Source organism: Trypanosoma melophagium (genome assembly GCF_022059095.1).
Source record: "Trypanosoma melophagium isolate St. Kilda chromosome Unknown ctg9segment0, whole genome shotgun sequence".
Lineage (NCBI taxonomy): Eukaryota > Euglenozoa > Kinetoplastea > Trypanosomatida > Trypanosomatidae > Trypanosoma > Trypanosoma melophagium.
This window is the reverse complement of record NW_027125194.1, coordinates 38,599-62,292: the sequence shown is the minus strand read 5'-3', so window position 1 is coordinate 62,292 and position 23,694 is coordinate 38,599. Positions and strand designations below refer to the sequence as shown.

At 39.6% G+C, this 23,694-nt stretch overlaps 17 protein-coding genes across 19 annotated transcripts; all 17 read left to right on the top strand.

The window, feature by feature from the left end:
- Positions 1-150: 150 nt before the first annotated feature.
- On the top strand, positions 151-588 carry LSM04_000052 (uncharacterized protein; the record flags this gene model as incomplete). Its single annotated transcript, XM_067332660.1, has 1 exon — positions 151-588. The coding sequence occupies one exon, from the start codon at positions 151-153 to the stop codon at positions 586-588; it is 438 nt and encodes a 145-aa protein (XP_067185491.1).
- Positions 589-880: 292 nt separating this feature from the next.
- Positions 881-2,440, top strand: LSM04_005201 (uncharacterized protein; the record flags this gene model as incomplete). The annotated part of the gene is made up of 1 exon (XM_067332659.1): positions 881-2,440. The coding sequence occupies one exon, from the start codon at positions 881-883 to the stop codon at positions 2,438-2,440; it is 1,560 nt and encodes a 519-aa protein (XP_067185717.1).
- Positions 2,441-3,187: 747 nt separating this feature from the next.
- Positions 3,188-4,108, top strand: LSM04_004223 (Calcineurin-like phosphoesterase domain; the record flags this gene model as incomplete). Its single annotated transcript, XM_067332658.1, has 1 exon — positions 3,188-4,108. The coding sequence occupies one exon, from the start codon at positions 3,188-3,190 to the stop codon at positions 4,106-4,108; it is 921 nt and encodes a 306-aa protein (XP_067185679.1).
- Positions 4,109-4,986: 878 nt separating this feature from the next.
- Positions 4,987-6,636, top strand: LSM04_009174 (uncharacterized protein; the record flags this gene model as incomplete). Its single annotated transcript, XM_067332657.1, has 1 exon — positions 4,987-6,636. The coding sequence occupies one exon, from the start codon at positions 4,987-4,989 to the stop codon at positions 6,634-6,636; it is 1,650 nt and encodes a 549-aa protein (XP_067185902.1).
- A 339-nt stretch (positions 6,637-6,975) lies between these two features.
- LSM04_003243 (uncharacterized protein) lies at positions 6,976-7,587 on the top strand (the record flags this gene model as incomplete). The annotated part of the gene is made up of 1 exon (XM_067332656.1): positions 6,976-7,587. One exon carries the CDS (start codon positions 6,976-6,978, stop codon positions 7,585-7,587), a length of 612 nt encoding a protein of 203 aa, XP_067185636.1.
- Positions 7,588-7,903: 316 nt separating this feature from the next.
- Positions 7,904-8,206, top strand: LSM04_004768 (uncharacterized protein; the record flags this gene model as incomplete). The annotated part of the gene is made up of 1 exon (XM_067332655.1): positions 7,904-8,206. One exon carries the CDS (start codon positions 7,904-7,906, stop codon positions 8,204-8,206), a length of 303 nt encoding a protein of 100 aa, XP_067185699.1.
- A 358-nt stretch (positions 8,207-8,564) lies between these two features.
- LSM04_004331 (Forkhead-associated (FHA) domain) lies at positions 8,565-9,929 on the top strand (the record flags this gene model as incomplete). The annotated part of the gene is made up of 1 exon (XM_067332654.1): positions 8,565-9,929. The coding sequence occupies one exon, from the start codon at positions 8,565-8,567 to the stop codon at positions 9,927-9,929; it is 1,365 nt and encodes a 454-aa protein (XP_067185683.1).
- A 408-nt stretch (positions 9,930-10,337) lies between these two features.
- LSM04_008053 (uncharacterized protein) lies at positions 10,338-11,960 on the top strand (the record flags this gene model as incomplete). The annotated part of the gene is made up of 1 exon (XM_067332653.1): positions 10,338-11,960. The coding sequence occupies one exon, from the start codon at positions 10,338-10,340 to the stop codon at positions 11,958-11,960; it is 1,623 nt and encodes a 540-aa protein (XP_067185839.1).
- Positions 11,961-12,484: 524 nt separating this feature from the next.
- LSM04_000177 (Kinesin motor domain) lies at positions 12,485-13,426 on the top strand (the record flags this gene model as incomplete). The annotated part of the gene is made up of 1 exon (XM_067332652.1): positions 12,485-13,426. One exon carries the CDS (start codon positions 12,485-12,487, stop codon positions 13,424-13,426), a length of 942 nt encoding a protein of 313 aa, XP_067185493.1.
- A 10-nt stretch (positions 13,427-13,436) lies between these two features.
- LSM04_000551 (uncharacterized protein) lies at positions 13,437-13,889 on the top strand (the record flags this gene model as incomplete). Its single annotated transcript, XM_067332651.1, has 1 exon — positions 13,437-13,889. The coding sequence occupies one exon, from the start codon at positions 13,437-13,439 to the stop codon at positions 13,887-13,889; it is 453 nt and encodes a 150-aa protein (XP_067185509.1).
- Positions 13,890-13,901: 12 nt separating this feature from the next.
- LSM04_007717 (uncharacterized protein) lies at positions 13,902-15,283 on the top strand (the record flags this gene model as incomplete). The annotated part of the gene is made up of 2 exons (XM_067332649.1): positions 13,902-14,451; positions 14,505-15,283. The coding sequence occupies 2 exons, from the start codon at positions 13,902-13,904 to the stop codon at positions 15,281-15,283; spliced, it is 1,329 nt and encodes a 442-aa protein (XP_067185822.1).
- Positions 15,284-15,351: 68 nt separating this feature from the next.
- Positions 15,352-16,898, top strand: LSM04_009085 (uncharacterized protein; the record flags this gene model as incomplete). Of its 3 annotated transcripts, none has more annotated exons than XM_067332647.1 (2): positions 15,352-15,556; positions 15,700-16,481. In XM_067332647.1, 2 exons carry the CDS (start codon positions 15,352-15,354, stop codon positions 16,479-16,481), a joined length of 987 nt encoding a protein of 328 aa, XP_067185897.1. The 3 variants fall into 3 exon arrangements, with proteins under 3 accessions (XP_067185897.1, XP_067185898.1, XP_067185896.1); XM_067332648.1 differs by lacking the exon at positions 15,352-15,556 and adding an exon at positions 16,626-16,898 and having other exon boundaries at positions 15,918-16,382; XM_067332646.1 differs by lacking the exons at positions 15,352-15,556; positions 15,700-16,481 and adding exons at positions 16,521-16,580; positions 16,626-16,898.
- Positions 16,899-17,554: 656 nt separating this feature from the next.
- Positions 17,555-18,292, top strand: LSM04_000867 (Potentiating neddylation domain; the record flags this gene model as incomplete). The annotated part of the gene is made up of 1 exon (XM_067332645.1): positions 17,555-18,292. One exon carries the CDS (start codon positions 17,555-17,557, stop codon positions 18,290-18,292), a length of 738 nt encoding a protein of 245 aa, XP_067185528.1.
- Positions 18,293-18,494: 202 nt separating this feature from the next.
- Positions 18,495-19,613, top strand: LSM04_002288 (Ankyrin repeat-containing domain; the record flags this gene model as incomplete). The annotated part of the gene is made up of 1 exon (XM_067332644.1): positions 18,495-19,613. One exon carries the CDS (start codon positions 18,495-18,497, stop codon positions 19,611-19,613), a length of 1,119 nt encoding a protein of 372 aa, XP_067185601.1.
- Positions 19,614-20,438: 825 nt separating this feature from the next.
- On the top strand, positions 20,439-21,050 carry LSM04_002743 (H/ACA ribonucleoprotein complex; the record flags this gene model as incomplete). Its single annotated transcript, XM_067332643.1, has 1 exon — positions 20,439-21,050. One exon carries the CDS (start codon positions 20,439-20,441, stop codon positions 21,048-21,050), a length of 612 nt encoding a protein of 203 aa, XP_067185617.1.
- Positions 21,051-21,334: 284 nt separating this feature from the next.
- Positions 21,335-22,096, top strand: LSM04_001660 (Palmitoyltransferase; the record flags this gene model as incomplete). The annotated part of the gene is made up of 1 exon (XM_067332642.1): positions 21,335-22,096. The coding sequence occupies one exon, from the start codon at positions 21,335-21,337 to the stop codon at positions 22,094-22,096; it is 762 nt and encodes a 253-aa protein (XP_067185567.1).
- A 576-nt stretch (positions 22,097-22,672) lies between these two features.
- LSM04_001078 (Alpha-ketoglutarate-dependent dioxygenase AlkB-like) lies at positions 22,673-23,647 on the top strand (the record flags this gene model as incomplete). Its single annotated transcript, XM_067332641.1, has 1 exon — positions 22,673-23,647. One exon carries the CDS (start codon positions 22,673-22,675, stop codon positions 23,645-23,647), a length of 975 nt encoding a protein of 324 aa, XP_067185542.1.
- Positions 23,648-23,694: the final 47 nt, after the last annotated feature.

The window sequence follows — 23,694 nt, the reverse complement described above, 5'->3', positions numbered from 1 at the left end:
GATTAGGGCTGAGAATACAACGTTTTTGTTCTTTTTGGAGAGCATCATTTTTTTTTTTTTTTTCGTTCCTTATTTTTCCTTGTGCCACTCTTTGAAGTATCTCCCTTTTTTTCCCCCTTTTTCCCCTTTAAAAACAATTTTGTCATAGCCATGTATGGAGATGCAGGGGCTCCAAAGAAGTATAGCACCCCTCGCGGCGTCGATGAAAAGTCTGCGTCCGCACGTGTGTGTCAGAAGTGTGCGTCCACAACCCACTGGACGTTTGAATGCAAAAGTTCCCCTCACACCGCACGCAACACCACAACGACGCGGTTGAGCAGAACGCAGATGTTTCGCTGGGGTATAAAACAGAAACGGGAGGAGTTTGTACCGGAACCCACAGAGAAGGAGGCGTACATTGCACAGGTGAAGGAAGTTGAGAAGCTTCTGCTGGATGAGGCAAAGGGACAGGCGGTGCAGAAGAGACGAGTGGAGCAAAGGACAGAAACAAGGGATAAGGACATGAAGAATGAAAGAGAACAAGATACAAAAACTGAAGAGGATTATAATACGTTGATGAAAAGGGAAAAGGAAGAAAGTGATGAGTAAAGAATATTGGGTGAGAGTTGTATTACCCTTTATGTCATGCTTTTTTTTTTTTTTAAAACACTTGCTTCACTCTCACTCCCAGAGAGAAAGAAAGAGAGAATGCAATCCTTTTTCTTTTTCCTTCCTGGAAAAACAATACCCTCCCCTCAAAAAAAGTTGAGGTGTCTTTTTTTTTATCTATTTTCTTTCTTTTCTTTATTTTTATTGCGATATCTTTCTGTGTTATTCTTGCTTTTTTTTATTATTCTCCTAGCCGTTTACGGCGAAAAACAAGCAAAGAAACAAAATAGGAATGATACGTCGTCCGCAATCTAAAGTCAAATGGTCTCGGATGAAGCGGTTGATGACTACAGTACTCTTGTTGTGGTTTCTTCTCCTGCTGCTTGTTGAATACCGTCTTACACACCTACCAACGCGTATTACCGCACCACAACGTGATGATGAAATCGAAACAGGTGATACAATACCCAATAATTCCATCAAAACAGACGAAAAAGTACCCGATACCCCCATAAAAATAGACGAGACAATACCACCGGAGTTTACAGAGGCGCTGCAGACGTTCGAGCGGAACCTCGCCGTAGTGGACGGACTGAACGGAAATCCCAATCAGCCAACGCACGACTTTACAGATATTGTTGAGGTCCCCGGCGCCGGAACGCCACTCCCGTTCGACGTCACACGCACCGCAACTGCACGGGAGTGGGAGGCGTGCGATCAGCGCAATGCGGACTTTACCCCCGAACGCGATGCCCTCTGTCAGGCATATCTTGGCAATCTTAATAATATGCGGTATATCAAGGCCATGTCCTCACGTCTCACACAAGGGCGTACAATCAAGTTTAAGCTGCGCTACGCACATAACAATGTTGAGGCCATTGTAAAGGTTTCGCAACAGAAATTTTTTTTTGAGGCAACTAGTGAATATTTGGCATTCTCTGTTGATCGAGCACTAAATTTTTCACGTATACCAACATCTGTATTTGTACAACTTCCACTAGATTATATGAAGGTAGCTACAGCTTATTCGGTGTTATTTTCTCAGTGGATAGATCGTTTTGTTTTTCAATATAACTATACAAAACGTAATTTTCTCCCTTGTAGCTATCCAACGAATAATCAACCAAAAATATTCTTATGTGCCCATGTGACTATACAACTTTGGATGTATGACGTGCACTCTGCTCTCTCAACGTTCCTAGCTCTTCCCTATGAATTGGACAATGCATTTATAGCGAAATATTACACTCCTGGACATCATCTTTGGCCACCGAAGAATTCTCGTCTTCGTGCTATTGGTGACGTACATGATCGTTCAATTTTTGATTTCCTAATCGGTAATACAGATAGAGGAATGAATGATCATAATAATTTTGTATACGGTGGATGTAGTGATAGGACAACATGTCGACGACCTCCAAAGTCAGAACGTATAAAGGGTTTAGCAAAGTATGCTTTTATTGATCATGGAAGCAGTTTTTACTCACATAGGGAACCAAAAGACAATGCTTTTTTTGGAGAGATAGACCGTATACCTATTTGTCGTTTCCGGCGTTCCACCTACACAACAATGTCTAATTTTAGAGAGGGTGATCCTTCTAATCCTCAATATCCACTTGTTATGCACATACGCAAAAGTTTATCACCTTTCATATTTCGTGTAACGCACTTATCTGTATTTCAAAAGATACAAACACGTTTAGAGAAAATTCTAAATATTGTTGAGCGATGTTTGGAACGTCATACTCCTTTGGAAGTATTTAGCCTTCCTGCTCATTGGGAGATTTCAATTCCTGAAGAAATAGTTGACGTTGAAGAACCTTCTAATATAGGTAATGCAGCTGAGGTATAGCGTGACAGCATGTAAAACAACAAGAAATGTATCTATGTGAGTAAGTGTAATAGTTTTTATTGGTTATGCGTGTGGTTTTGTGAATATTACGGGAGAAAGTAGCTATAGTGAAGTGGAGACACTGAGAGAGTGAGGGTTGCGTTATACTTAAGTTGCAATGAGATAGTTATAATTCTCCTTTCTTACATACACGCGGGTTTTCTCCTTTTCTGTCTTTTCTTACTAGAGATACATAAATACCTACGTAGAGACACTCACAGAAACAGGGAGATAAAACAAAAAAAAGGCAGAGGGAGTAAATTCATATGCTTTTTCTTCTTCTGCCACGTTATGTGAATACCTTTCTCTTACATTGGTCAAATATTTGTTTGCAAACTCATGTGCGCACAAAATTGACATTTGTTTATTTTATTTATTATTATTATTATCATTATTATTATTGTTAGTTTTCTTTTTTTTTTTTTTTACATTAAGAGACTGAATTTGAGAATAATTATGTAGTTCCATTTGTTTTTGCTGCTCTCTACAAGAACTGTTTCTCGTTTAAGGTTGAAACTCAAAGACAGAAAAAGGGAACAAATTAGACATATTGTAGAGACGTAGTTATACGTAGAGGTACTGACGCGAGTAAAACTGAGGAAATACCCCAATATCTTTTTTTTTCTAGGTGTGTATAACTATACACTTGCCTATCTACTGGGGGTGGGGGTTTAAACTTATTTACATTTGTACATCCATTATTAATATATGGACCTTGATCTTTTGGAGGAAAAGGTACGTCGCAAGGAGATTCTAGAGCTTCAAGAAATGCGATTGCTTTTGAGTACTGTGATAGATATCCTTATTGACGAAAGTAATGTGCCAAATGTACCGTTGCCTGTTACTATATGTGGTGATATTCATGGACAATTTCCAGATCTTTTACATCTTTTTGCTCTTACGGGAGAGATTGGTGCAACGAGTATGCACTATATATTTCTAGGTGACTTGGTAGATCGTGGATTTAACAGTGTGGAAGTGTTTACTTTCCTACTCGTGATGAAAGTAAAATACCCACGTAAAATTACTCTCATTCGTGGTAACCATGAGACACGTCAAGTAACGGCAACCTACGGTTTCTATGACGAGTGTAATAAGAAATACAACACAGCGGAGGTGTGGCGACACTGTACGGAAGTGTTTGATTGTATGCCAATTGGTGCTCTCATTGAGGGACGGGGATTATGTATTCACGGAGGTTTATCACCGCAAGTTCGTACAGTTGATCATATTAGACTACTTCACCGCCAACAGGAAATACCGAATGAAGGCGCTTTTGCAGATCTTGTTTGGTCAGACCCTGGATCCGGCAACGGATGGGGGGTTTCACAGCGTGGGGCTGGACACTTATTTGGTGCTAATGTAGCTCGCGAGTTTATGTACCGTAATGGACTTAATCTCTTAACGAGAGCCCATCAGCTGGTACAAGAGGGATTCACCTACCATTTTGACGAGGAATACGTTTGCACAGTGTGGTCGGCACCCAATTACTGTTACAGATGCAATAATTTAGGGAGTGTTCTCCGTGTGCATGAGGATGAATCACGCGAGTTTGTTGTATTCAAGCATGTGGAACAACAATTTGACGATTGTGGCCCTGAACAAATAAGCCCTATTTATTTTTTATAGTGCAAAACAAAGATCATCACACTCCCTCTTGATATGAAGTGTTTCTTTTTTTGTTTGTTTGCGTGTATGCCATGACATCTTGCTTTTCAGGAAATAGTAACATGTTTTTTAGTAGATGGTGTTATCCCCTTCTCTGTTTTTTTTTTTTTGAATTTTTTCCTCTTCCTTAAATTATGATGGGTATTTGCAGATTTTATTATTATTATTATTGTTGTTTATTATTTATTGCCTTTATCCTTCATTTGCTTTTTAGTTAAATTTTCACATGTGGCTCTTGATGCAGTGAGGTGCGCCTTCACCGCTTATGGTGGGACTTTAGGTCCTACTTGCAGGTTTTCTTGGTTCATTTCTTGTACTGCAATAAAAACGAAGTAAATCTTTTTTTTTCTTCACAACGCTGCCATTTGGACTATGGGATGTCATCCTGCAGACCTATACACACTTTCAAATGTGATGTTTTTGTGTTGAGGAATTGCAGAGGGTAATTTATTTGCTGGAAAAACGAGGTATTATTGCAATTGATATGGTGTCAGTTGTGCGAGTTTACAAAATTAAGAGAAAAAATAATAGTGGCCCATCCCTCTGGATACTTGCACCGATTTCAAAAATGGGATATGCTTTATTGTAATTATTTTTTTATTTGCTACTATTCAACATATTCCGTTTTCTCTTTGACTAGTTTCTGAACTGAGGTCCATTTCCCATTTATTAAAAACACACAGCCACACCCACACCCAAAGAAAATGAATATATATATATATATATATATCATTTTGTTCTTGTGATTTCTTATTCTAAATTCCTTTTTTCTATTTATATCTTATTGTGTTAAATATGTAATAGTGTGCCCACTGAGAGTGTAGAGTTACATAATTTCCATGACGCCTTCAGAGGTACTTGAGCTTGCGAGGGACTCATCGCTGGTGCTTGCGAGGGATTTGAATCTCCCGCAGGACGACGTGCGTGCGGCATTCGAAACCATTCGCGCCGCCGAAGAAAGTAATTACAGTGTCTTGTACACCGTCACTGGCCAGGACGAAAAGAGCAGAAACTGGATGGCTGTACTCTGTCGCAGTATGCATGAAGCGGCGAAGATGCAGGAGACAATTGACGGGAGTACTCATGTCGGCGTCTACGCACTCCAGAAAGCACACACCACCAGTACTACTAATACCAACAGTAACATTAATACTAGTATTAATATCAATACTACTGCCATATCCCTGCCACGACGTTCGCGGCCATCGCTGCTCCCCGGCGGCCCGCTGTTGCTGCGGAATTACAACGTCGTGAGCCGCGAGGAGGCGGAGCGGCGGGCCGCCACCAGCGCCGTGGCACCGCCAACACCACCCGTTAAACCCGTTGAACCAACAGCCCCGATAGAGGCGGGGGGAACAGAAAGTGTACCGGAAATAAATACTGGGAAGGTGCGTGAAGAGTTGCAAGTTACACGCTTGGTTTTAACAGCGGTGGAGGTAGTGGTACCTGCTATTAAGGAGGAGGTTCCACAGCAGAAGGTAAAGGTATTACCGAAAGAATCTGTTGAAAAAAAGAAAAAACAACAACAACAGCAACAACAGACACTTTTTGGAAGTATGTTGAGCGGTGAAAAACATGCACGGGAGTCTACTGTACACTCAACCAAGGCAGAGCCAAAGACAAAGAAACCCCGTCGTGCAAAGGCAAGTGATGAAACTTTTAACAAGAATACCACAAGTCTGTTGAAACTTGCCAAAGCCTCAAAGAAGAATAATGTTAACACCGGTGATCTAACAAAAACCACTAGTACTACTAAAAATAGCACTACTAACGCAAAAAAATCCTCCACCTATAAATATAATGGACAAGCTCTTCTTGATGAGGACGAAGAACTTGATGACTGTAATGGAAACAGTAGCTACACCGATAATAACAGCTGGAGCAGAAGTAATTCTTTCTCTCGCGACAGAGAATTTATGAATGAAGAGCAGCAAAATCTTGATATTGTAATTACTTCAGTAACAAATGATGATATTATTATTTGTGATGATGCGCCGCCGATGGTATTTTGCGCTCCTGACACTTCTATTTCTCCAATGAAAAAGGAACAGCAACAGCAGAAGCAGCAGCAAAAACAGTATGGTGCTGTTACTAGCCTTGATCAGCCGAAGCTTACAGGTTTCTTTCACCCAGAAGTTAAGGCTTTTCAGAATAGATACATTCGTGATGTGAAAACTGAGACTGTGTTTGAGAATGATGAGTACATTTCAAGAGATGTGGTGTACTATCGACACAAGGAAAATGGAGAACTTATTTCTGAAGAGGAATACCATAGACGTAGTATAGAGGTAAGACGAAAACTTTGTGAAAAAACACAAAAAATAAATTCAACTAGTTGTACCCCCAGTGATGCCACTTCTCCCGCTGCTGAGAGTAAGGAGAGAACATATATAGAAGCTGCAAGAAATTGCAGACCACCGAATATTGAGAGACAAGTGCGTTCGCAGCCAAAGACACTTATGTCTTACTTTAAATCCGCCTCATCCTAACAAGTGGGGAGGACTAACGAAAATGAATCATAGATAATTGAATGGTAGAAAAAAAAAGTTCCGTAAGTTATTAATTTATCTTTTTTATCTTTTTTTGTTTTATGATTTGGTAAGTTCTTACTTCCTATGACTACACTAAACCGTAGTAATGGTAATAATGATAATAGTATTATTATTTTTTTTTTCTTGTTGATTCTGTAAATTATTATTATTATTATTATTATTATTATTATTATTATTATTATTATTATTATTATTATTATTATTATTATTATTACTTGGTTTCCAAGATTTTTTTTTTTCGGATTCCCTCTGTTGGGGGAAGGGAATGCTTCATAGATGAACAAACAATTAGTGCAGACGCTTCCCTTAGCGAAAGGAAAAGATATTCATAATCGAGTAGCAAAGTTAGCTTTGTACAAGGAGTGCATTGCTCTTGCCAAGAGTGTTGCCGATCCGCTTGTACGGCAGCACACGTTGGCCGAAGTGCGGGAGAAGTGGGCCCGCAGCCGCGGTGACGGTGGCCAGACGCTGCAGCTGCAACTCGCCAGCGCCCTCGACCGCATTGCGTACGGCCGCATGTGTGTTTCAAAGCAACGCCTGCGTCTTCTCCCCAATGCGAGCGGGCGATACGACTGGGGCGTCGTCAATCCGCTTGAGCACCACGAGCAGCGCATACAACAACGTGCAGAGAAGAAAAGCCCCGACGCCTTTCCGCACGGCGCGGGGAAGCGGGACTTTGTGCCCATGACAAACTGGGGCTACGGCAATATGGATCCTGACGCCGTTATGCGGCATAAGGAGCTGACCGACCGCCAACACTTTATGGGACCACACTGGCGCAATAAACCCAAACCAATGGTTTTAGAGGACCTCAGTTTCGAGGAACAGTTGCACGTTCAGTTTCAGAGCAAGCCAAAAATGAAGAAAACCCCAAAGAAACATTACTGAAAATGTTTTTTTTCTTCTGTTATTCTGTTTTCGTACTATTATTATTATTATTATTATTATTATTATTATTATTATTATCGCTCTTGCTATGGTATGGGGATTTTTTCATTTTTTCGTTTATGACTCCATTACAGCTGTTGCTTGTCTCTTTGTATGTATTTGTCCATTGCGAGGGCTCATATAAAGGTTAAATAACTTCTTTTTTTCCTTTTTCAAGTAATGTATAATTATTTTATGATGGTATATATATATTTGTTTTTTTTTTCTCTTTTTTTCCTACATTATCTCTGTGGTTCTGTGGGGAAGGGTATCTGTAATGAGCCAGACTGGCTGGGTGAAGGATCGTCTTCTTAATCAGGGTGCCAACCACTTTGTTATATTTTCATCACTTGGTCAGGTGTTAGAAAGCAGCGGCGACTTTCAGAACGAAGAGAAGCAAAAATTAGCGTTTACGATAATGCAGCAATCTTCTCAGGTGTTGGGTTCAGGAGAATCGCTTAAGCGTATCACCATGACGTTTGATGACGTGGTTTACATCGCCACAACTATTACCGGTCAGGGAGAGGATCTTGGAGTATTCGTCAAGAGACCAGCTGCAGATGTGTTGATATCGAATTAACCGGCTAGTTTTTTCCCCCTTTCAACTATTGCAATCCCACCACATCCTCCAATCTATAATAGTTGATGAGTCCTTTTTGTAGGATTTTTCTGCCTACACTATATAATATATATATATATATATATATATATATATATTATATGCGTGTGTTTTTCTGTTTTTTTTTCTCTCTGCGTGAATAGTATAAGTCTTCAGATGAGTTTATTTTTTTTTTTATTTTTACATTGGAATAATAATGGTAAGGATAATAATGATGATGATAGGTGTATTCTTTTTTTTGTTTTCATTCTTTTCTTTCACTCGTTTCTCTTATTAATGAGAGGACAAGATTTGTGTCGTTTGATAGTGGTTATTCAATATGAAACAATACGTCCTTGTCAACATGAATTGTGGTAAAATAGAATTACTTCGGGTTGGAAGTAACATAATTGGCCGAAGTGCAATTCCCATTACTGATGGTGTCTCATTCATTAGTCTGGAATCTCCTCGAGCTGCTGTTAGTCGAATGCAAGCCGTAATTGAGGTGGCAAAAAATGGAGATGCATGGTTGAGAGATTGTAACAGTACGAATGGAACATTTGCAGCAGTTGGTGGAGGGATTGGTATTCGCCTTGAACCGGAGCGTTTCTATCAACTTAAGCCTGGAACCCGCATCACGTTTGGAGATGTGGAAGTACTTTTTGATTATAATAGTCCTTCACCAATTGATACACAAATTCGCAAAAACGGTATACCACATCCCACACCGTGTTCACCGATCACAACGTGTACAACAACTCCAATTGGAGTATCTAACGAACTTTTACATGGGAGTGGTGGTGTCTCTCCCATTGCCCCTAGCAAAATAATTAGTAGTACTATTACTGAAAATGTAGCAGAAGAGTTAATGAAAGAAGGACCTACCCCAAGAACATCTAAATCCAGAACAACGGCAGAGGAAAACAAACGAATAGATTTATCAGATAAGCTTCACGCAGATGCGTCTAGTGGAGGTAACGAGTCTGTCCCATACCTTGAAGAGTCAATTACCACGCGAAAAAAACGGGGACGTTCATGTGACGATAAAACAACACCACGCAAAGTGGTATCTTCTTCTCTTGCCAGTTCTCCTCCTCCTGTGCCTCCTACTCTTCATTACTCTAATTCTTCTTCTTCAGCAGCAGCAGCAGTACCCGCAGTAGCAGAATCACGGAGAGTAACGGCGAGAGTAACACCCTCGTTGTCTCCACGGCTTGCGTGCTTCTCCGGTATGGATGGGACTGAGCGGGCAGACGCGCAGAAGTTGGCGCGGCGACTTGGATGGCGTGTAGCGGAAGATATTTTAGACGCGGATGTTCTTGTTGTTGGCAGACCCGTTGCCCGTACACCGAAGTTTCTCATCGCTGTTGGACGTGGTATTCCCATCGTAACGGAAGACTTCCTCGCAGATGGCGACGTGTCAAAACTCGAAAAGTACGTTCCCTCACTAAGTCACGGATCTCATACCTACAGTGCAGCTTCTTTGAGAAATGTTATTTTTCGAAGTAATAAAACTCCTTTATTGCAAGGGGCCTCGTTTCACTTGGGCGGACTTCCACCAAAGGTGCGCAACGTCGCACGTGAAGTCATCATTGGATGTGGTGGTGATACCCCACGACGGCAGCAACAGAAGGAGACGGTTGCACTAACAGAGGAAACTCTTGATAGCCTGTATGATTCTGTTTTGCGCGGCAGTGCTCCATGAGAATGAAGAAACTAATATAACTACTACTGTAACTTTTGCTAAGTTTGGTGATATCAGTGGTGGTAGTAGTGAAAGGCTCCCCCCTCTATTTTTCACTTTCTCCTGTTGTTGTTGTGGTGGTGGTTGTTTCCTTTTCAATTTCTCTTTCTATCGTACATATAAACTTATGTTTATCCTCGTTTTCATCTTCGCTGCAGTTTACATCTTGGTTTATCGTTTTACTACTTCTATTCTTTTTTTTTTCTTCTTGCCGTTGTTTTCTTGTACAGTAAAACTTTAGAGAGTGAGATAGAAGGGGTGGTAGGGGAAAAATATATCTATTTTCAGTAGAATAAAAGGCCGACTATCGCCTAGTTATTCGTTTTTTTTTTAATTTTTTCACTCTGCTTGAGCAACTGTTTATAGGTGATGCGTAAACGTGGACGTTCCCTTTTAGATCTGGCTGGATCATTAGATAATTTAATGGCCTCTGGAAATGATTATAGGGTTGCCAAGAGCCCCTCACTCTCTCGTAGTGGTGAAGAAGACGATTCACAGAGTAGTAAGAGTAATAGTAATGCTAAAGATAGTAACAGAGTTTCTTCTTCTCTAATTACTGCGAATACTAGTTATGAGCAAATAGATTCTCAAAAGAGTACAGGGAGTGCATTTGCTACTGAGATAAATTTCTTTTGCAAGGAGGAGGAAGAAATGGCGGATATGTGTATTTACTTGGCACGAGCTGCAGCTTCCGCACGCACACAAGAGGCTCTTATTGCATTAGTAAAACACTTTATAACTCATGGAGCTTCAACTGTTATGTTATCACTAAAACGGCCGGGTTTGCAATCGAAACTATTGGACATTTTATGTAATTCCTCCACTGGAGGAATTAAAAATGAGCAACAGTTTCTATATTTTCGTTTTTTTGTATTTATTGTGAAAATGTGCGAGATTGAGGTGCTATGCGAGATTTCACTGGTAAGGTTCCTTCTTCTACACTGTCAATCACCACAAGAGGGTTCTAATACGGCGATTTCTGTAACGACAAGTCAGTCAACACATTGGTCTCAGCGAGTAAAACGAGTACCTACGGTAGCTGTATCTCAGCGACAAGACTTAACTGAATTAACTGAAGTGGTAAATACTTTATTGGGACAAAAAGAAGATAACACATCTATGGCATCTATGTCCCTTCGAGCACTTTTAGACATAACTTTCAGACAGAATAATAATCTAGCAATATTTGCTGATAGTAGCATTTGTCTTATATTTGCCGAACTCAATGGCTTCGATGTTGTATCTGCTCTTCTTTGTAAGAATGAATGTGAAGATGCTCTTCACCTGTTAGAAGTTGTAACACTTTGTGAAGGTCTTCGTTCAACTCATTCCTTGGCCTTGCAGAAAACAGCTCTTCATTTGGGACGTCTAATCACTAGAGAAGATGATGATAATCATCCAAAGATAAATGCTGCGTTACGTGTTCTAACAAATGTAACAGGTTTGGTTCCCTCTGTCTTGAGTGGACAGGAGAAGGAATGTCGTGCTTTGGCAAATAAAGCAGCAAAAACCCTTTTAGATGATGAGGTAATGCCAGATACACTTGCCTTTACTTTATGTTTTACAACAAACATTGTAAAATGGGAAGCTCGACAGGGATATATGGATTTTACCAGCTCTCTTGTAGATTCTCCATTGTTTCTTACACGTATCGCATCCTTGACATTTCGTGCGTACCACGCAGAGGATACAGAGAAGAATGTATTGGCTGGATATTACGCCCTCCTCCTCGCCGTACTCTCGCTGAATGCCGCACCCAGTTTGGAGCTAAGGATCTCCGTCATGACAGCAGTCGCTGAGGCAACCAAAGGTACGGATGCAGGAAAGAAGTTCGAGTCAAAACCCATGACACTTATTGTAGCTATTTTGCAAGAGTTTCTCTTCTTTCAGAGCTCAGCTGGGTCACTTACCAAAGATAGTCTCCTTTCCATGAATAATATCATAGAAAGTGTAGTTAAACGTAACAATATAGAAGTCACTTCAGATGATTAAAGAAATAAAAAAAAAGATTTTTTTTTTTTTTTTATTTACATCTATTGAAAACCATTTTTTTTTTTTTGAGTTTCTTCTTGTAAATTCCAAAATTCACAGATTTGCTATTTATAATTTCATTACCATTATCATTACAATAATAATAATCATAATAATGATAATATTCATAATACTCCTAACCATCATCATCATTATATTTTTTTACTCACTCTTTTTCTCCTGGAATACTGTTAGGAGAGGCTCATGTTTTTCATTGTTTTTTTTTCTTTATTTATTTATTTCTTTCATTTTTTCGATTTTAATCACTTTTATTTTACACCTGCTATTTTATTTATATTTTTATTTAGTTAGATCGTGTATATATATATATTTTTTTTAAAGAATCATTCAGAAGGAAAATTTATCTCCTATATTTTAACCAGTAACGAAAAAAAAAGGGAAGAAAAATGCCAGTATAAGTTGTTGTCGGCTGTAGACCACTTAATGTGGATGAAAAGCGGGAAAAATCTAATATTATCGTACGTATGAATGGAGAAGAGGTGCAGGTGGTTGACTGCACGGAGGGTAGAGGTGGTAAGTTTTGCTTTGACGAGGCGCTATGGTCTACCGATGTACAATTAGATGGTAGCTCAAACCCACATGCTTCTCAAGATGCCGTGTACAGGCCTGTTGTTTTCGAATTGTTTGATCATGTTATCACAGGTTACAATGGTTGTATTTTTGCATATAGGCAAACAGGAAGTGGGAAAAGATATTCTATGATGGGTAAACCAACAGATCCAGCTGTTATTCCCAGTATTGCCAAAAATATATTTTCTGAGATGGAAAGTCTCAATAACAGTGGTATTGAGACGTGTGTGGAAGTATCATTTTTTGAGATTTACAACGAGAAGGTGCGTTGCCTTTTGTGTCCTGCAGATAGCGGTTTTGATGACTCCACACTGCGTGTCCGTGAACACCCAAAATTTGGTCCGTTTGTGGAAGGTCTAACGAAGTTTCTTGTGGCCACTGAGACAGATTTTCTTCAGTTGATGCATGACGGTAATAAGGTGCACACTGCCGGGGCAACGGCAATGAACGCAGCGAGCAGCCGCTCACACGCACTCTTTGCCGTGACGATCACGCAGCGGCGGTCAAATGGGCGACTTGTGACAACCAAAACATCAAATTTAAATCTTGTTGATCTTGCTGGCAGCGAACGGGCGTCAAAGACAATTGCGACGAGCAAACGACTCGCAGAAGGCGCGAATATCAATAAATCACTCACATGTTTGGGCAATGTCATTAGTGGCCTAGCGGAGGAGCAAGAGACAGGAAAACCACGCCATATCCCTTACCGTGATTCTGTATTAACGTGGATATTAAAGGATAACCTTGGTGGTAACTCAAAAACGGTCATGCTGGCTACCATAAGTCCATCCTCTCTGCAGAATGAGGAAACTAATGAGTACCCTACGCTGCGCTGAACTTGCAAAGATGATTGTAAATAAGGCTGTTGTTAATGAGAGTAACAACAATGAGGTTATTGCTGCTCTTCAAAAGGAAATTGAAGAACTTAAGAGACAATTGCAAGGAGCATTAGAGGGTGAACAGGATAAGCTATCAGATGAAATTGCAGCAAGTGAGGCAATACAGAGGGAAATTCAAATGTCTCTTGAAGAGAAACTAGCTGAAACAGGACGCATGATGGAAGAACGGGAGAAATATATGCGGCAAGTTGAAGAAGAGCTTGAAGTACAACGGGATGAAATTAAAAAATTACGGCACGATAATGCTGAAAAGGAACGTCTAATTGAAAGACTTTTACAACATATTGAAGAAGTGCAAAAGAAATTGGGTGTCGAAGGAGCTGCTGAGGTAGAAAAACTACTAGAGCAAGTTGCTGTTTTGGAATCAGAGCAGCATGCAACAGAAATAAAATCGTCATAATCAAATAATACAATGTCGAGGGCTGCCGATGATACTACACTAAGGCCAGAGAATCTTGGAGATGTGCGGCCGAAACAATTAGAGGAAGGTAAAGTTACTGTACGTGCTCTCGCAAAAGCTTTTGAATCACTGGAGACGGAGAAGCCTGTGATAGAGGGTAAGTCAAACAGAGATGAGTCATTACATTTTGATCCAATTTCTCTACATATACGTGCTTTCGAAGGAAAAAATACGGATGAAACAATAACATCTGAAACCGATGAAATGTTATTGGAGTTGCTTGCTGAGGATGAAATTCCCAAAAATCAGGAGCAAGAAGGAGAACAAGAACTAGAGTACGATAAAGATATCCTTGGAGCTGATAAAGGATTGGATTTTGACCTTGAGGAAGATGGAGATGAAGATATCATTCTGGATGATGAAGAATCAGATCTTGAACTAGATTCTGATCTTGACCTTGACACTGATGACATTGAAGCAGAAAGAGAAGCAAAACCAGAAGAGAAGCAAAACCAGAAGAGAAGACATCAGAAAATGAAGTGGGAGAAGAAAAACAAAGAAGGTCAAGAGAAGAGTTAGTAGAAGTAACAGATGAAAAACAAGATACATGTACAGAGGACAGTGAGCCAGAGAATCTGTCTGAGAATGAAATAAATGAGAAGGATGAAGATTTCTTAATTGATGACTCTTTGGAGATTGATGGCAATATGGAGTCTGACGTTTATAAGGAAGGATCTATGAAACAAGAAGTTAACGACTCTAAGGATACTGTCAACGCTCCTGTTATTGCATCTGAAGTTGCTACTGATTTTACTGTAGATTCTGCTTTGATTATTACTCCTACTAATATAACTGAGGAAATAATAACGGAGAGTAAAGCTTTAGGTTCGAATATTATTTCTTCAACGGTTGTTGATTCTTCTACTGCTACTGAACCTACTAATACTTTTTCTGCAACTGTTGTGTCTCAGCATGGAGGTTTCCTTCCACCCTACCCCTCAATTATGACGCTAGTAGCACCCTCTCATGCTCTTCCTAATAACCGATACCTACATGAATTGTTTATGGTAATTAAAGTAAATGATGCAGCATTTATTGGGAATAAAAAAGACCGTATTTGGAATGTTGACTTTTTCCGACGTCGTTTTGCAAACCTTGATTTGGTTGGGTACATGTCTTTTGAATCTCCAGCGGCTAATTTATACCATGTGGAGAAGGATCCTATTCATTCTAGACGACTAAAGTTGTACTTTTTTGAGGCACCACATCCGTATGAACTGGAATTTACTTCTACTGAACGTCGACATTGTTTCTATGAAGTTTCAACGACACTTGTCGTAACTCTATTATGTGTTGCCCTTTGTGTCTTGAACGTGAGAATGACATTATTTTAAATGTACACGGTACCACAATTGAACGTCCAAATTCTAAATTAGTGAAAGTAAATGGTGAAAGGAAGTTTATGGTTGCACGTATGCCTTATGAAGTTGTAGATGTATGGTATGGCTGTTTCTCGATGCGTCGACGTTCCTTGCCAGAGAATACAGCAGTATTAGGTAGTTTTATGCCTAGAGAACCCCATGAGGTGTATGTAATCGGTATCATAGATGTACCGCATGATCTTATTGGTAATGAAGAGACGTGTAGGTACTTTCTTAACTATTTAGGTACACCACAATACTACGCTCTTGCAAATACGACTCTACATTCAAAAAAAAAGGACAAACAAATAATGCTATTATTATTATTATTATTATTATTATTATACGACGTTCTTTTATAGTAAGTTCCTCACATATTGAGGCTATAGAAACGGTCCCTGTTTGTTCTGAAGATGTTGAAAAGAGTGCTTTCACAGCTGTTGGATGTGCTTTGCGTATTAATGAAGTCAGCATGTGTATAATTCTCCTTAATGTTAAACCGACGAATTGTCCGGCATCGATGAGAGCGAGGAGTATGCGTATGTTAATGGGGAGTTTGCCTTTTGGTGATACCCTTATTGATATTGAGGCACGGTTTGATTACCTTATGGTCTTCGGTGCCTTTAATTTTGGTGCAGACTTTAGAGAAAATGATATGCTACTCGCACAAATAAAAACGTTAAATCTTATGTCAGATATGGTAGAAGCACCACCAAGTTTTGCTTTGGTAAATTCTCCAGAGCCTATACGCATCTTTTATGCAACTCGTCCACGAGTCTCTCGTCTTGATATAAAACAATATACGACATCTAGAGCTTTGATCATGCCTAATGCTTTCGTTTCCATGGATATTTATTCCCAAGGGGGTTTTCTAAGTGTTTTTGGAGAAAAAGTTCATCGAGTACAACTTATTCTGGATAAGCTTATTTTATCATTGCCTGGTAGACGTATTCTTCCTGTGTATTTTTCAGAATTACGTATCTCGGATGAGTGGATTGAAAATAGTCCATTGTTTGCGTCAATTCATAAAAATGGTGATGAATACACACTTTCAGGAAGAGAAGTACCTAGGGTGGTTCCTACTGTTAGTAGTATCGATTTTTTGCGTTTGCAAACTATTAGCTTTTCCTTAATGGGTTCTCATGATCCCAAACCAAAAAAGAATAAATAGACATTACCTATCGCATCTGGAGTTTTACCATTAAAAAATATGTTTCAAATGGGTGAAGTTCTAGAGTTCTCTATACCCTTATATTATCGAGCTTGTAATGTAGGGACGTTAACTGGTAATTTACTTTTGGTTTTGTATTAAAAGAATACCGCTGATTTTGCTGCTCTTAAAAATGAACGTGATGTATTTTTGGTGGCGTGTTACGAAAATCAAATACTTGATGGAAAGAATTGGGTTCCTGCCGTTTTTTCTCAGCATCATGCGTGCAACTTCTCCTCATCTGATGCCACTGTAGAGTGCAGTAGAGAAAGTTATGAACTTCCAGATCCAACAAAGTGGATATGGCTCAATCTTTGGCGTCAAGACTCACTTTCACATGATAAGGAAGGATGGATGTACAGCGGGTGGTTTGATTAGGCATTTTTTTCCAAACCCACCAGGTCGAGCATTGTGAGACGCCGTCGTTGGACACGTGTAATGCAAGCTAGTGATCCCATCACCCTCCACAACTATTTGGTACTCTTGCAGCCCAGTGGACAAGACTGAGGACGTAACGGAAGGGTATAATATTTGTTCTGTGATTAAATGCAATCAAATATTTTTCTTTCAACTACCCCATTAAAAAAGAAAAATGAAGGGGGTGAAAAGAGGTTGAAAATAAAAAGAATATTGTTCGAAGAAAAAAAAAAAACCAAGATTTAAAATGAGGAAAAAAGGGCTTCTTCTTTTTGCTTTTTTCTTTTTGTTATTTTTTTTTTCAGGTGCACAAAACGCAAAAAGAAACCTAATGACTAAGTTCAGAATTTTCTCTCTCTCTCTCTCTCTCTATATATATATATATATATATATATATATATATATATATATATATATTGGTTGTGAGTATTGTATCTGTCATTTCCTTTGCTTTGTGTTTATGATGGCGAGAAATAAATAGGGAAAGAATGACTTGAATGGAGAAGTTTTCTATATATCTGTTGAGCTTCGTTCCTTGCCATTTTTTTTTTTCGTTTTGCCTTTTCATCATGTTACACGCACCTTTACTACTAGTAGACACAGTAACAAATTATAGAATGCCGCCAAAGCTCAAAGGTAAGACTCCCACCTCGCAGAATGGTCCATCTTTTAGAGTACAATCTGCCAACACAGCGCAACGTCCTGTTGGTAGTGTTTCTGTAGTGAAACCGGCACCACGTTCTTCTTATACGAGTAGATCAAACACTGTTGGATTCTCTGGAAGAAATGAAATGGAAAATTACTTTGAATCCCTTTTGGTTTTAGATCGTCTTGATGGATTAGATGCTATTGGGGCAAAAGGAATCGCGCGACTCTGCGAGGATCTTTCTATTGCAAAAGAATCCTTTGAAATGTATACACTCATTTGGAAAATGGGCGTCAATAGAGGCGAGTGCATTCCACGCACAGACTGGTTGTCGACAATGTACATTTATAAAGTGGAGCAATTATTAACTCTTAAAATGATGCTTTCAGAATGGGTTAAAGAAGCAAAGGGCACCGCTTTTATTGAGTTTTATAGTCATTTATATGACTTTATTCGAGGAGAAGATGCTCGTCTCATGCCAACTGATAAAGCAGTAAAGGCTTGGGGAATTCTATTTGAGCATGATCCTCGCATAAATTCATGGATTCAGTGGTATTCTCTTGTCTACATGCGTGAGGTGACTCGAGATGTTTGGTGTCAGTTGGGCCTATTTCTTTCTAAGGTACCAAACATTGAATCGCATCGTGTTGTTGATAAGTGGTCTTCTGCAATAGACACCTATGTGGAATGGTACAAGTCCTCTCAGTAACTTTTGCCCTTATTATCCTTTTCACTTTCAAATCTTCCTAAAGTGTGGATCTGGGAGTGGGGGGTACGTCTGTTTTTTTTTTGTTGTTGTTGCTCTTGACAATGCATGTACTTGGATTTGTGTTTGTAGATCCATGCATTTTTATTTTTATTTTTGTTTTGTTTGCTCTTTGCACATACCCATAGAATAGGGTTTGCGAGGAATGTCAGCAGAGGAATCCTCCGATTCATTTTCTTCAGGAAACTCAAGGAAAAGAATAGGTCAAGATACAGTAAAAGCTGACATGATTGGGTCTTTTGATACCCCAAATACAAGTGGTGACTATAGCATACATGCCGCTGTTAAGTCAAAAGATATGGAGGCTCTTAAAAATATTTTGATCGCGGGAGCAAATCCAAATCAAGGCACTGAGGGGAATCGTCGTGGCTACACTGCTTCCCATATTGCAGCTGCATTGAACGATGTTGATATGCTTCTTCTTTTAAAAAAATATGGAGCAGACTTCTCTCAAGCTTCTGATGATGGTTGGAAGCCATTACACTCCGCTGCCTATCGTGGAAACCAAGCTGCCATGCGTGTCTTGTTGGAGAATGGTTCTGATGTTAACTGTGCTAATAATATGGGAGAAACCCCACTTATGATAGCTTGTAATCGTGGAAGAGAATCAGATGTTTATTTCTTGCTTTTGAATGGAGCTAATATAGAACCATTTGATGAACATATTGATGGTATTCTTCACCTTTGTTTTCACTTTCGAATGTCAAAACTTTTTGAGGGAATGTATGAAGTGCCAGATCGACAAATTGACGTCGCTGTTATTTTGGCTATTTATGGCGCATCAATACACAAAAAAAACGAAGAAGGTTTAACAGCTTTCCATTATGTTAAAAAGCAATTTCCGACCCTTGAAAAAGTTTTACAGATTTTTTCCACGAATGGATGTAAATTTAGGGAATTCAAAGGGGATTTCAACTATCGTACTCTACTTTCGTATACAGTTGAGGACTTTAAGAACCTTGGACTCGAAACACAGCAGGCGATTGAACTTTTCAACTCAATGAAACTACTAGAGAAGGAAAGAACCATGTGGAAACAACACTCTAATAACGGTGCTGGTTTCCCACCACCTTTGCTGGAGTCGAGTAGAAGAAGCTGTCCATTTTTACGAATGACTGGTGCTGCAGGTTATGCTATGAGGGGCTCCCACATTATGTTCACTTCTTTCTCTTTTATGCGGTATCGAACTCTCCTCTTGATGGGAATATCATTTGCCTGTGGAATGATGTTTGGGAACCTTTTTCTGCGTCTTCGTTCAGGATAAATGTCCCTGCAGTCCTTATTGTTTCTTTTTTTTTTTTAGGTAAAGTTGAAATACCCCTTTTCAATAAATATAAAATATTATAGGTCTCCGAGTCGGTACCTCTTTCTTCTTCTTCGCCTTTTATTTTGATACATATATACATTTATTTAGACATAATTTTTTTATTAGGGAGGAGGCGAAGTAAGTGTTTGAGTTTGATTTTATTTCCTTTTCCGATTCATACACATTTTTTTATTTTTCCTTCTTTTCTTCGTATTTGCTGAGACGTGTGACTACATAGGAGATTTCAAACCTGGCATCTGGTAGACCCCATTTCTATAGATTCTTCGTGCGGTTTGTATTGGAACGATTAATTTATTTCTTTTTACATCATGGGCTCTTTTATTATATGAAAGGGTGAAATTACCGAATGAATGGGTTAAAATCTTCTTTTGTCTTGTTATTTTATAACAAGATTTGAACGAATTTAGAAGTGTGTTTTTTTTCCCTCTTCTTTTCTTTCTTTTTCTTGTTTCTAATTCAGATTGGTCCTATCTTTTGTTGCTATTGTGCGGCAGGGGATTCTGAAAAAGGAATGGGAATTGAAGATAGGGTTCGGGAAGATGTTCTCATTGCTTCTATCGTTATTCATTAATAGAGCAAAGGTGTCTGAATAGAAAGCCAAAAACAATATATATATTTATATTTATATACGAGACTCTAGTACATACTTTTGTACATTCAAGTTTTTCTTCTTTATTTTATGCTTCTCTGTTTATTTCTCACTTATTTCCTCTCAACTCCCTTTTTCTTATGTAAAGCATACATACAAAAGCGGTTAAGTGAATGGCACGTGGCGGTGGCGGCTTTGGCGGCGGAGGTCGTGGAGGCGGCGGCGGCGGTCGGGGCTTCGGTGGGGCGCGTGGGGGTCGAGGCGGTCGGGGCGGTCGGGGCGGCGGTCGCGAGATGGAGGCGGACCCGCCGGAGACTCTTGAGCTCATCGGCACCTTCATGAACGCGTCGGAGGGCGACTTGGTCTACAAGGTCACCATGCAAGGTGTGGTGCCGCGCTTCAATGCCTTTGTGTACACTGAAAATAAAGCCAAAATTGGAAAAATTGAGGAAATCCTGGGTTGTACCACGGATGTCATGTTTTCTGTAAAGCCAGTTCCTGGGGTCCAGGCGGGATCTATTAGTGAAGGAGATAAGATTTTCATCTCGCCCACACAGATCTCACCGATGCGCATGTTCACAGACCCACCTAAACCACGTGGACGCGGTGGACGCGGTGGAGGTCGTGGTGGCGATCGTGGCGGTCGTGGGACGAACGGCGGCGCTCGCGGCGGTCGTGGAGCGAACGGCGGCGGTCGCGGAAACTTTGGTGGCGGCGGTGGTGGTCGTGGAAGCTTTGGTGGTGGTCGTGGTGGCCGAGGATACAGTCGTGGGCGTGGATACTAACCTTAATACCCATGATTTTAAAGAAAACTCATTATTAAGTGTAATCGATTTAAATGTCTTTTTTCTTGGCATCTAGTATGGGTGTCCTGCGGTAGCTATAAGCAAAGGGCTTGTAGTATATCTGCTTATATATATATATATATATATGTATATATGTTTTTTTTTCTTTCCCCTTAATTTTGTTACCCATTTTTTTTTTCTTCTCTCTTTCTGTCATTTTACTATCTTTTTTTTTTTGCCTTATTCTTGGCATAACAGAAAAGGATTTTCACATAACGAAGTTGATGACGGGGTCACCAGGTTATATGGTCGCTCGTCGCGTTTTACTTTTGGGACGATTAAACGTTGCTCGAGATTATCATCCAGGTATTGTTATCATTCTTGCTATACCAATTGGCACTATAGTCTTCTTTAGGTTTATACTATTCAACGCATTACTACTGCAACATGTTTCATACAATTATTTGTTGCTTTGTACTTTTTTGACCCTGTTATTCTCTATATCGAGTGAATTGATGATGTTGGGCTTGTTTTTCTGTGACCCTGGGTTTACGACTGATACAAACGATGAAATTTCTCATTATTGCCCTGTTTGTTGTTTGTATGTTCGTGATTTTGATCACCATTGTGGAATTGTAGGTGCTTGTATTGGTGGGAAAAATATGGGATTTTTTCTATTTTTCTTAATAACCGTTGGATGTTTAATGTGGTTATTGGTTTTTTTTTCAGGCATGTTGTTGTGGTTCTTTGTTAAAGAAACTACACCGGAAGGTCCTATTATCAATACACTAATGGTGATACTAACAAAGGAATGGTGGATGTCATCATTAATAAAACCATTTCTTGCCTTTTCGTGTGCACTTTCCTGTTATGGAGCTTCATTTACGAGTGGTTTGGGTGTATTGTATTGGGTGTATCTCTTTAGAGGAATCTACTCACTGGAACGAAGGCGTAGGTCATCTTTACGAGGTAATGTTTCTGCCATTTTTAGGCATATGTGTAAATTTCAGCTGGCGGGTAAGGTACTGGAGAGTTTCACCAACTAAGAAAAATCTACTTAGAGTGAAACTGAATTATCCGTTTACCTACAGTTAAAGCTATTATTATATTTGTTTCTTTTTTTTTTTTTGATTTATTTTTGTGTTGCGATGTAGAGATTGTACCAGAGTCGTCTTTCTGTTCCTTTTGAGAAAACTACACCTCTTTATGGAACGCTCCCATGGATCGTTTTCACAAATCATATAAGGCTAGACCTTCCGGTAACTTCCTATTTTCGCTTTTTATTTTGTTTCTTCCTGGAAGGGAAATCGTTTGATGTTTACTTTCTTTTCTTTTCTTTTGTGGTGTATAGTTATTTTTTTTCTGTTTTGTTATCTTTTTTAAGTATATACATATATGTATATATGTATTTTTCTATTTTTGTTTTTGCTTTGTTTACCCATCAATCTGTTTATGGGTTCACTATTGCGTTCTGCAACTTTTCTTTTATTGTATGGAGTGACTATTTTTTTTTTTTTTAGTCCTACTTTGTAGAGTTTTTTTTTGTTATTTCTTGAAGATCTGTGCCGTCTTGTGATTATCCTCCTTATCGTGTACCTTCACGTTCATCTTGGCTTGTGTGTATGGATACGTCATCGTACGAGGATCTCGCCCTCACGCCCTTTCGCTGTGCGGAGAAGCATTACAAATTATACCGCCAGGACCGTCGAACCGCACGGCGGCACAAACTCTCCGAGACGGACTTTACGGACGTGGTGGACTTCCGCACGCTTGAGGCAAACACAAAAGCTAACCGCGCGCTTATCCGTGAGGTAAAGTCCGTGGACGAGTCAGAGGTGTTGTATTATACATTTGACGCTATTCCTGGTCTGCTGGTGTTCCCTGCAGCTCTCACAGAGGCGGATCAGCAGCAACTGTGTCGTGATGCAGTACTCAAATATGGGGATTCCCGTCAGCACCCCAATCATCTTTCAACACACGCAAGCAATCCACAGCAAACAAAACGCTATACACCGCCAATGCGATGGGCTACGCTTGGATTTAGCTACAATTGGACGTTGAAAACGTATTCTAGGGAACAATATTCACCATTTCCATATGCATTGAAAGAACGCATAGAAAAAATAGTAAGTCTTCTTAAGGATAAAAATTCTTTCGAAGCTGCATATGAACCTCAGACATCTATTGTTAACTATTTTCCAGTAGGAGCAATGATGATGGCTCACCAAGATGTGAGTGAGGAGTCTTTGCAACAGCCACTTATTAGCCTTTCTCTGGGTTGCTCATGTGTATTTCTTATGGGGACAGCATCCCGTGATGAAGCACCATACGCCTTTTGGCTACGCAGTGGTGATATTGCTGTATTTTCTGGGCCTGCACGGGAAGCCTACCATGCTGTTCCAAGGATTATGGATGACTGCCCATCTTATCTCTGGAAAATTCCCCAGGAAATGAATAATAATATTAATAATAATAATAATACAAAGGATACAGAGAGAGAATGTGAGATTTACTGGCGGGAACAAATGCAACACATGCGAATTAACATCAATGTAAGGCAGGTATACGATGATAGCTGTGAGTATTTATTTAAGTAAGGCTGAGAGAACGCTGGTGTTTGGTATCCTCGCTTGTGCTTCTTTCT